The sequence below is a fragment of the Salvia splendens genome, chromosome 20, assembly GCF_004379255.2.
Source record: "Salvia splendens isolate huo1 chromosome 20, SspV2, whole genome shotgun sequence".
Lineage (NCBI taxonomy): Eukaryota > Viridiplantae > Streptophyta > Magnoliopsida > Lamiales > Lamiaceae > Salvia > Salvia splendens.
In genome coordinates, this window is record NC_056051.1 from 6,847,424 (window position 1) to 6,858,398 (window position 10,975).

Genomic DNA, 10,975 nt, shown 5'->3' on the forward strand with positions numbered 1-10,975 from the left:
ACAGAACTAAAGAATTTCATTTCATACAAGAATCTATCATACACCAGAACACCAAGAGGAGGCTGTAATAAGAATCCTATCTTGCCATCCTAGAGATATAGCTTTGCCGTTCTCTCTCTCAAAAACTCTAAAACCACCATTTTCTCCATCATATTTTACAGGGCAACAATGACTTCTGATTTTCAGTAGCAACTTTGCTTGCATCACAGCCCTGCAGCTCTGCTCAACTCCCACAAACCCCCTTCTCTCCATCCTCCCATTCCACGTCTCCATCTTCTCAAACCTCGGACAGCTCTCGCCGTCGTCTCTATCGTAGTTTATCGCACTCCTAATCTCCCTCCCTAGATGATCCCTCTCAATGCTCAGCCTCTCACCACTCTCTAATGGAAGGCAGTCATCTAGTGAATCGAACATGGCTGCGAATTGATGCAGTGACTCTATGAATCTAGACAAGAACTTGTTGCTGCTGCACTTGCCTTCGTGCTCGACTAGAACGACGATCGAGGGGTTAAGAGAGTAGACGTAGGATAGAGTTTCGGAGATTTTGGAGAGGGTTTTGAGTGAAGTGAGATGGAATACTAAGTTGATAGCGATTGTCTCGTTCTTCCTCGTCCTCACCTTCGCGTTCTTGGATCCTCGAACAAGGCCATGGAACTCGAAAATGAGATTGGGGAAGCCTTTTGCGAAGCTCACCAATCTCGATTCAGTTTCTTGAATTTCTTCCATGTTCCTACCGAAGGCAGTGAGCTTTAGAGAGATCTTGTTTGTTGCGGTGGCGTTTTCTGACAGGGACTGCATGAGGGAGGGCCACTGGAAGCCGTAGGAGACGTCGAAATCGAGCACGTGGAGAGCCCTACTGCCCTCTCTCTCGAACGCTTCGATGATGGCTTGGTTGGCCGTGAAGTGAGCAAATTGGTAGAACGGTGAAACCTTGTAGAGGGACGTGAACGCCAAGAACTCCTCCTCGGGCGAGGGGCCCTTCATGATGGCGTCGTAGAAGGGCGATTTCCGGGTGAGGAGATGGGCGAGGAGGGCGTCGGCGAAGTAGGCCGCGACTCTTTGGACAGAGTCGCCTCTCAGGGAGACGGAACGGTAGAGTTCGGCGAGATTCTCGAGGGCCGAGGCGGCGTGGTTTTCGTTCACAGAGGCGGCAGCTACGAGGAGCGAGTGGATCAAATGGAGACCTTCACCTCCGTTTGATCTCTTCTTGTGATCCGTCTTTAGCATTGTCTCCCTCGTTTGGAGGAGGGCGAAGACCTTGCCCTCCTCGGGGACTTCATGGGCCGAGCTCGGGGTTCTGGTCCTTTTCCTCTTTCCCTCGCGGTCGTGGCCCGGGGTTAGGGAGAGTTTGAGGGTCAAGAAGTCCTCATGGTCCATGATATCCATCTCCAACATAAGAGAGAGATTGGTTATTTAGAGAGAGGGAATAAAAGTAGGAAAGGGAGGGGAATTTCATGGGAGAATATAGACAAGATGATTTAACTTCAAATTTGAATTACTTCAATATTCATACGTAATAGTGATGGAGAAAGAAGAGGAATATTTTTTTGGGGCTTAAATTTCAACGTTCAAGGTCAAGAATTGGATTGCATTTATTCATTTAATTAATTAATTTTAACTAAATGGTATATTTATGGGGCAGTTCGGATAGGTCAAGAAATGACATGTATATATTTGCTGTCGACAATAAAAAATAAAGAAAAATAAAGAAAAAAAAAATTGAAGCATCTAAATATGCTAACCGTCGGCTTCGAGACTTTGTCCAATTTGTACAAAATCTCATGTTCCAACTTCGAGATTCTTTCTTTCCTAAGAGCATTGATAATAACTTAAAAACCTTCTAGATTCCATGTCATATTTAAACAAGTTTATTTGACTTTCAGTCGAGCAAGAAGTATTTGTCAGAAGACAACAAAAAGAGGTTGGAAAGTGCTACAGAGTTTGGTATTCTCTGTTTGACTATAATGGAGATATCAAATGGACATTTTTATGCGTTTTTTGAAATAGCTACTGTTTTTTCCATGCATATAGATGCCAGTTTTGGGGCCCCACAATGTGGCGGATCTAGGTGGGGCTGAACTCTGAAGGTCGATCGATTTCATGTACAGCCGAATCATAAAGATCTATAAATTCCATCAAATATTAGTTCACTCTATTCTTTGTTTGTCCTCCATTGCTAGCGACGACCTTCTTCACTGTGTTCAATCCTACAATAAGCGTGGGGCATATATAGAAAAATATTATACTACCTAATTCATGTGAGCATCATATCGATGGGAATAGGTGTGCACACGGTTCAAAAACCACGGTTCACCATTTCCATGAACCGGAACCGGCCCGCCAAGGGTCCCAGCGGTTTCGGTTCTGGTTCGAAAAATCGCCGGTTCACGAGACGGTTCAAAACTGCCGGTTTTTGGCTGAAACCACCGGTTCCGGGCCGGTTCAGCGGTTCAAATATTTTTTTTCCCTTCTCGTTTTAATGTTTATTTCAACGAGACTACAAGTCACAAGTCACAACTTATAAGTTACAATTTATCACACTTAATGTTGGACTTGAGCCTTTGGGTTGAAAGAGAGTGTATTGGATGATTCTCTTTTATAGCTACATGTTCTTGAATGTGTTGCTCTTTCTTTCAATGTGGGATTAAACTTCTTATTTATAACTACATGATACATCTCCATCATCTTTGTTTATATTAGTTTATATCTTAACTATCTTCTATTATTATAACTTAACAACAAATATAATTACATAAGTTTATGTGTATGTTAACTAATAAATACCATTATACACATTAAGAGAATAATTATTATACAAATTGTATTAATCTAGTGATAACTATAATATGAATAATTATTTATCTATATACAAATCATATTACTCAATAATTGTTTATTCTTATCTATCAAGAATATATTCACAAATAGTAATTTTATTTATATAAATTATACTACATCTATTAGAATAACAACTATTATACAAAATCATACTATTAGTCTATTACTAATATATAAATATATAAACTATATTATACCACTAAACAAATCATTCTTTAGTTATCTATTTTTATCATTATTATACCAATTATATTAATTATTGTTTTTTCACATTTTAATCAATATATTGAGAAAAATTAGCAACATACTTATATTTAAATCCAATTATTTGAACACATCCACATTCTATAAATATACAAATTATTAGAGCAACATGCAACATTCAAATTTAATTAAACTATTCTAGTTGATGCTATTATTATCTATAAATTTGTCTTAGAAAATGAATCATAACAAAAATAAAGATAAAGTTAGTGAATAATAAAATGTTGTAAAAAATAAAGAAAAGTAGAAAACAAAAGAAAGAAAGTTTTGTATCCCACATTGGAAAAAGATGAATGAATGATTTAAACATGTAGTTATACAAGAAAATACTTCAACATATTTTGTCCCACATTGAAAGTGAAATACAAAATATTCAAGGATGTCTTTATAAAAGAGAAACAACCAATAATAGTTCTTAGAATCATAGGCCCAACAAATAAATATGGGCTATTATGAAATTATTGTATTTATTTATTTGTGAAAATTGTTTTTTATATATAAAATTTGATTTTATAAATAATAAATATATATTTTTTAAATGTTATGAACCGGCTGTTTGAACCTGCGAAACCGGCGGTTCGCGATATTTCTGAATCTGAACCGGCCCGCTTGAACTGCCGAACCGTCATCCGGTTCGAGCCGCCGGCGCCGGTTCTGGTTCCGGTTCCGAACTGCCGGTTAACCGGCGGTCCGGTTCGGATTGTGCATGCCTAGGTGGGAATTGTTATTGTTTAAGGCGGTCCGGTTCGGATTGTGCATGCCTAGGTGGGAATTGTTTTTGTTTAATTTTCATGATATACAAAGGCTTGATTTGATCTTTTATTCATTTTTTTAGGTTATAGAGAATATGGATAAAATGAGATTTGATTTTTATGTAATATACATGTAAAATGAACGACATCTACAAAAACTATTAAGTTATTTGAAGCAAACTAAATGGATAAAAAATAATAATAACATGGACTAAACGAAAATAGAGATATGGATGATATTTGCATAAACTATGTAACACAGTTGTTTTGATACTCAAATATTCGCATGATTATGGAATATGTGTTTGTCATTAGCGTTGAGGGGATTTTGTATTTTAGTTGCATAATATTAATTGAAAATAGTCAAATAGTATATAATAAAAGATCCAACTATCCTTTTAATTATAAACTATAAGAGCTCGTGATCCAGCACAATCGAAAGATTCACAACTTTTGGAAGTTAATGTTTCAAATTATGTATTTGGATTTATATGTATACTTAGTATTCTTCACTTATATTTTTGACTATATGCTTAGAGAACAAGCATATAGTTTGGGCGTGTTTCATGTCCGAATTAGAGTAAGTTAATTTTCCATTGACATTTATATATAGACTATCTAAATTAGTACAATTAATTCCAATACTCATCCGATTAATTTACAATATAAGTAATTCAATTTAATTGAGAATTGTGTATTGTCTTGACATGTAGATTAGAGGGTGGAGCCCGAATTTCCCTTTCTTGCGGGAGAAAATAAATGACGCATTGAGCGAGGCTTGAACTGGTGGTATGAAACCACGCAGTGCTAGCATACGCTCTCCGTAGCAGGTGTTGAAACTGGTTTTTTTGCTTTTCCCGCATTGCATATATCCATGTGATTAATGTCGAACCAATTTTACTGACCGAATTAGAGACCAAATCTTGTCCACCTTTTTTATTGTATTGATGACTTATGGGTCACAAAATTGATTAGTTTAATTACTTATTAAAGGCCTATTTTAAGAAATTATGAATTTTTATCTCATAGTTAATTTATCACAAAATCGATTTTCTATGCAATTGATTATAACTTGTACTATCTTCTATCATCATGTAATTTATTTTCAAATATCAAGAAAATCTAGAAGCAGCAAACGAATACAAATGTTGAATATTCCTTGATCTAAATTGCCGTTTGAATGAAGCAATGCATATATATATAACCTTAAAAAATCAAATGTGAATGCAGCTTCGAGCTCGCACGTGACGTAGATTTCAACGCTATTGAAGATAATTATATAACTATAGATATTCATGAAGTGATGCCGCCGGATTGGAAATCATCGGTTTTGGTTAAGCGAAAGATAGAATTGGACCGGTTTAAAAAATTTATATCGAAATTGAACCACCTAAATCATGGTTCCAGTTATGGTTCTGAATAAAACCATGAACAACAGTTTGGTTCTGAGCCGAACCGCTGAATCCGGTTAAACCAAAATCTGGGATCTAGTTCCGGTTCAAACCAGCGGTTTTATATGGTTTTTACTCAAAATTTCCTTGATTTTTGCTCTTTTCCGATTTAATTTGAACCAAAATGTCACCTCTTAGTTCGGAATTCTAAATTGAATTTTCAACCACCCGATTTACGGTTCTAGTTCTGGTTCTGGTTATGGTTAGACTTGAAACCATGGCCAATGGTATGGTTTCGAGCCGAGCGGTCTAATCCGTTTGAACCATGCATCTCTATGTTCATGCACAATTGGTTAGCTATTATTTGAGAAAATTCATCAATGTTGTTTTGTGTTAATCCGGCATTGACATTTAGGTGAGTTGGTTGTCTTTTTACAAATTCGAGGGTCTATAAAATTGCAAAAAAGACAGTGTTAGGTTTAGTGTGGTGTACTGGTGTCCCACCTCGGCAACAACTTGAATTCATTTTAAGAATGTCATATATATGTTCTTTATTAGTTGTGATTAAGGAACTTGCTGTCCAACTTTGTCACAAAGTGGATAATCTTGGGCGGTGACAGATTCAAGAAACAGAACTCATACTCATGGTGTGTAGCTATCGAACGTAGGGTCGGTGGTGGCCTGATGGATGTTCTCATGGGCCGACCGGCCCGGCCCGGAGACCCCACCTCCATGACCTTGAGTGTAGATGAGGACAAAGTTGTATGAATTGTTGGGGGTATAAATCGCATTAATAAGACAAACTATATGTTAACCAGTGTCTTAATCACTATAAGCATATATTTCTTTGATTCTATTCCCTTGGACTAAGAAATGGACATTTGGCAAAGTTCATAATATTCGATGCATGCATGGTTCATATGTATATAGGCCAAAAAAATTGTTACCTGCAATTACGAAATGTATGTAGATATATAAATATTTGTTGGCATTGAAAATCTTAGGTATTGCCGAATGTGATAAGTCCTTTGAAGAGTAAAGTAGTAGTAGTAAAATGTAAGAAGACACGTAATTGTGAAATGACGAAAAAGAAAACTTGAGATACTTAATCAAAGGTGGACGAAGGGAGTAAAATATAAAGTGAGTCACCACAAAACAGATTTCAACAGATGTAAACAAGATTTGAACACAACACAATTCAACAAGATTTGCAGGAATTTAGGCCTGAAATCAGAGCATTTGGAACAAATTAATGAATTACAACCAAATCAAATTGATATTACTATGTTAGAGTTGCATAATAATGACAAAAGGGGACATTCTTTTTACAGCAAGATGTGAAAAGAACATGCTTTGGGTTTTAAAATTTTTTGCTTAGGCCAAAAATATAAAGGAAACATCCATTTTTTATACTAATTTTTAACGACCAAAACCATTCAACCCAGCTTTCGAATATATAGTAGTGTCAGACCAATTTTATCCATGGAAACAGAAGTCATTACACAACACTACAGAAGTTCAACAATCTACAATCAGAAGGTATATCAAAACTATTATATTGGTATAAAAATAAATAAAATACAATAGATTCCATATATTTATCCACATTAAGACACAAAATCTGGAACAAAACTGCAATATATGCCTATAAAATTATTCAATTTGGTGGAAGTGATGATAAGAGTATGCTAAAAATGTTAACACCTTAGATTCAAATGAACAAATTTATGGAAACTGCATCACAACAGCAGATAGATATGCATCACACATGAAAAATCATATAAAATCAATCTAAATCAATCAATTTGGCCTATGCCTATTGACAATATGAATCTAAATCTCTCGAATAACTGTGGCAAGTAGAGAACATTCTAACAGCATACGAGCACACGATTTCGAATTGCACACACTAAATTCCTAATTAACAGATCACAGTTTTGACAAACCACACAACAAGAAATTGTTCATCACCTAACAAACTTGAGATGGTATTTCCTCATTGAAATGGATGTGATATATCAGACTAAACATTGCTACCACCTGATTGTTCTCGAGACTCATAGAAAAGTCTTACATTGGAGTAAATAAGGGAAGGCTCAGCCATTGCGCCGTTGCCATAGTCTCCACAGGCCAGCCGCTTCTTCACCGGGGGGATGAGTGAGATACCAAGATCGTCTATCCCCATGAGATGGCGTTCAGTGAAAGGGTTGTCCCACATGAGGGTGTTCATGGCTGGCGCTACGAACATTGGCTTATTGTAGTCCCATGCCCGGACAATGCAGGTCAACAAGTTGTCACATAAACCTCCAGCTATCTAATTAAGATGAAAAGAAACAAAAGTCGAACAAAGGTTAGTCAAAACCACCTTTGTGCCAAATTGCAAAAATGGTTTGACCCTCAAAATATTCGAAAAACAGACCTTTTGTAAAAGTTGCAACAGAATTCTCATGTGGAAGGCCAAAAACCAATGTGGAGTTATATGCTCTACCCAATCATCAAGATGATGTCGATTTCAGGCCTTCCACGTCTGAATATTGTGCCCGAAAAATATAGGCTTGGGCTTTATTTGCAACTTTATCAAAAGGTAGGGTCTTTTTCTATTTTGCTCAAATTACAGCTATTTTTGGAATTTGAACAAAGATAGAGACGCAAAGTATAATTAACTCTTGTAAGAAAGATATGACAAATATCTTGAAAAAAATACTTGTATTCTTAAGAAATATACATAGCCTACAATGAGCTCCCAATCATTCGAATTAAAAACATATGGTCATTTTACTTTTATCAACAAAGTCTATGCAAAAAATGTTAAATCTTTTTCCCAAATGATCATTCAATATGAAGTAGCCTGCTGTTTATCAGTTAAAAAAGTAACCAGAAGTGTAACAAGATTCTCTAAGAAGCCTATCCTTAGTAATGGGTGGATTGCAATGTTAAATTTAAACAGCCTACATCGTGGCTTACCTTGGCAAGTGTATTGGCAGACAAAGGTGCGATGACCATGATATCAGCCCACTTACGCAACTCAATATGGAGCACATTATCGCCTATCTTTTTCCAACTCGACCATTCATCCTCATCAGTGTAAAGATCTACATCTTTGGGAAGAGCTACCCTGTCAACGAAATGGAGAGACGCCTGGGTAGCAACAGCTTTCACTTCCGCCCACTCGGAGAAACAATGACAAAGATTAGCAAACTTTATTGAAGCGACACTTCCACTGGCAGCAAGCAGGATATGAGGTCTCCTCACAAAATTATTTACTTGATACAGATTCATGTCTGCATTCTCAGGTTCTACGTGTGCCATATCCTGTTCGACATTGTCATTGAGACATTGCTTGTGTTAGGCAGAAAAAAAAGCTTAAAAAGACATATCAATCTCTTATTCATACAGAACGAGAAAAAAAAGAAAAACAGTAACAATACATTCTACCTTAGCAAAGTCTATTCTATTCAACTAAAAACCATATACTCTCTGATAAAGAGATGAACAAATTTTCCATCCAATAAACAGGAAAAATGCCGAGAAAGAAAGATTGCTGACCCTCTCGATGTCTCAACAAAGATAACATATATATCCAGAAATATTGAGAGCTGGTTCTATTATCTGCAATAATCAGTGTCATTTTGAACAGTCCATAACTTCTTATTCTATAAGATTACAAACATTCAAAGAATAAGCAGTCAAGATATGCATTATTTCCTACAAATGAGAAGTGATTTACCAATTTTCACACTGTGGCAAAGGATTAAGGGATCACAATATCAAAAATTCCAAACTAATAATTAAACCAGCAGATTAGCAGTTACAAGAAAAAAGTAGGTCAATTATGCCATCAGAGCAACCAACAAGAACCACAGAAAACTGAAACTGATTAATTCAGTGGAATCAAGCTATCGAAACCGCAGAATAAGTTAACCGACAATTCACCAAACAATTCTCAAATGTATACATCGCCAGATACAATCATACAAGAACCGGAAAATTAAAACAAAAAAAAAAATCAAAAGTCAAACTACCAAATGTTCCAAAAATTCATTTGAACCAGAAAAGAAAAACCCAGCTAGCAAAAGAAATCAAGAATTGTTTGCAAAGAAAAAAGAGGTCAAATTACCTAAAATCGAGATGAACTGCGAGAACCCACGGATGGAATGAAAGTGAGGTTGCAAAAGAAGAGGGAAACTGAAGTAGTTGGGTGTATGATTTATTATTCAAAGTTAGGCGATAGGCATTAACTCTATTTATTATTTACGAAATAATTTATAATAATTTATATGCGTGCTATAATGATTGAGATCGTCACATAAATCAATTAAAACAGTAATCAACTGTAGCATCAAAGTTTTAATTTAAAATTGACAATATCAGTTAAATAGATTCAGCTACAATCATTCGATAACCAAAATTTTCAAAAATCATGCGAAAACCTGAACAAGCATATCATCGAACAATTATGTGTAGTGAATAGCGATTTCTCAAATACAAATGCAGCAAACAACCAGAAATCCCACAAATCCACTACAGCATTACTCAGGCGGCCACAATAACTCAAACAACGCCAGAAAACGAAACAAATTCGAGCTCTCTACTTTACAAAAATTCGAGGAAAATAGCTAACCTGAAGCGCGATCAGTGGCGGTAGCTGACGAGCTGGGTCCGGCGACGGTGGGGGAAACTGGAGGCGGGCCGGGCGGGTCGGATTTGGCAGTGTCCACCGGCGACTGCTGTGCAGTGAATTGAGAGCTCCATTTTTTCAATGGATCGAATATATCTGTCGGTTATTGGATAGTACAAAACCCGATCCAACCCGACCCGGTTTGGGAAATGGGCTATATGGAATATTTAGAGGCCCAATTTGTAATGGGGCTTACAAATCTTCAAAGCCCAAAACCTTGACAATAATAAGCCTACTGCAAATTCAATCATGTTGGACTAAAAATGAGAGTTGTTATAAATATTGATATGGAAAAATTGAAGGTCTCCTAAAAACAGTCAAGTATGTAATTTTGTCATGTCCATAAAAAAAATAGTTCATTTTTATTTATAAACGTTTTCTTCCATGTTAATAGAGATATTTCTGTTGACACGGAGTTTTAAAATAGTATGTTAAGTGAATGTTGAATAAAGTAAAAGAGATTAAGAAAGAATAAAGTAAAATCTTTGATTATGCTTTGCCATAAATAAAAATGTACATTCTGGCCCACACGTTCGTGCATGATCGTGTGACAAACTCATATTTTCATAGGTGTAGTTGGTATGTTGAAGTGCTAAATGTCAATTTTATCACTCGAAATTGTCTTCATCTAACCGATTATTCTACCCTCTGGAGTTTTATGTGTTTTGTTGAGTGTTCTAGGAAGGATAGCTGAAAAGAGGAGAAAATGGGGCAAAAAAGCATTCAGAGGCAGGAGAGGCACGACAAGAGGGACCCGGCCGGGTGAATTTACAGTACAATAATTCAACCCGGCCGGGTAGAGCCTGAGGCCAGCAAGGAGTCTGAAAAGGTGACCCGGCCGGGTAGATTTCCAGTATAACAATTCAACCCGGCCGGGTACTGTAGCTTGACGCGTCTGAAAGCTGAAAACGCGATTTTTGAAGTGTATGAAATAGAAAAAAAGCCTAGGGTTCGAGAAAGATGACACCTACCGCCTACCACACCCCCCAAGAACACTTTGGAGAGAGAGATTTGAAGCTTGAAGAGTCCACATCGGAAGATTGAAGCTTCAT

At 36.5% G+C, this 10,975-nt stretch overlaps 2 protein-coding genes across 3 annotated transcripts; both read right to left on the reverse strand.

Moving 5' to 3' along the window:
- Nucleotides 1–36: 36 nt before the first annotated feature.
- On the reverse strand, nt 37–1,427 carry LOC121781380 (GRAS family protein RAM1-like). Its single transcript, XM_042179130.1, has one exon. It carries the CDS (start codon nt 1,393–1,395, stop codon nt 37–39), a length of 1,359 nt encoding a protein of 452 aa, XP_042035064.1. The 5' UTR covers nt 1,396–1,427.
- Nucleotides 1,428–7,003: 5,576 nt separating this feature from the next.
- On the reverse strand, nt 7,004–9,984 carry LOC121780614 (probable phosphopantothenoylcysteine decarboxylase). 2 transcript variants are annotated; one of them, XM_042178225.1, is made up of 3 exons: nt 9,867–9,984; nt 8,210–8,557; nt 7,004–7,559 (listed from the first exon to the last, which is right to left on the reverse strand). In XM_042178225.1, exons 2-3 carry the CDS (start codon nt 8,552–8,554, stop codon nt 7,269–7,271), a joined length of 636 nt encoding a protein of 211 aa, XP_042034159.1. In that variant the 5' UTR covers nt 8,555–8,557; nt 9,867–9,984; the 3' UTR covers nt 7,004–7,268. The 2 variants fall into 2 exon arrangements, with proteins under 2 accessions (XP_042034159.1, XP_042034158.1); XM_042178224.1 differs by lacking the exon at nt 9,867–9,984 and adding an exon at nt 9,363–9,485.
- Nucleotides 9,985–10,975: the final 991 nt, after the last annotated feature.

Excerpts from the sequence above, each read along its gene's own strand:
- LOC121781380 (XM_042179130.1), bottom strand. The coding sequence starts at position 1,395 with ATGTTGGAGATGGATATCATGGACCATGAGGACTTCTTGACCCTCAAA.
- LOC121780614 (XM_042178225.1), bottom strand. The coding sequence starts at position 8,554 with ATGGCACACGTAGAACCTGAGAATGCAGACATGAATCTGTATCAAGTA. Across the intron at positions 7,560-8,209 it reads CTGCCAATACACTTGCCAAG|ATAGCTGGAGGTTTATGTGA; the intron begins GTAAGCCACGAT and ends CATCTTAATTAG.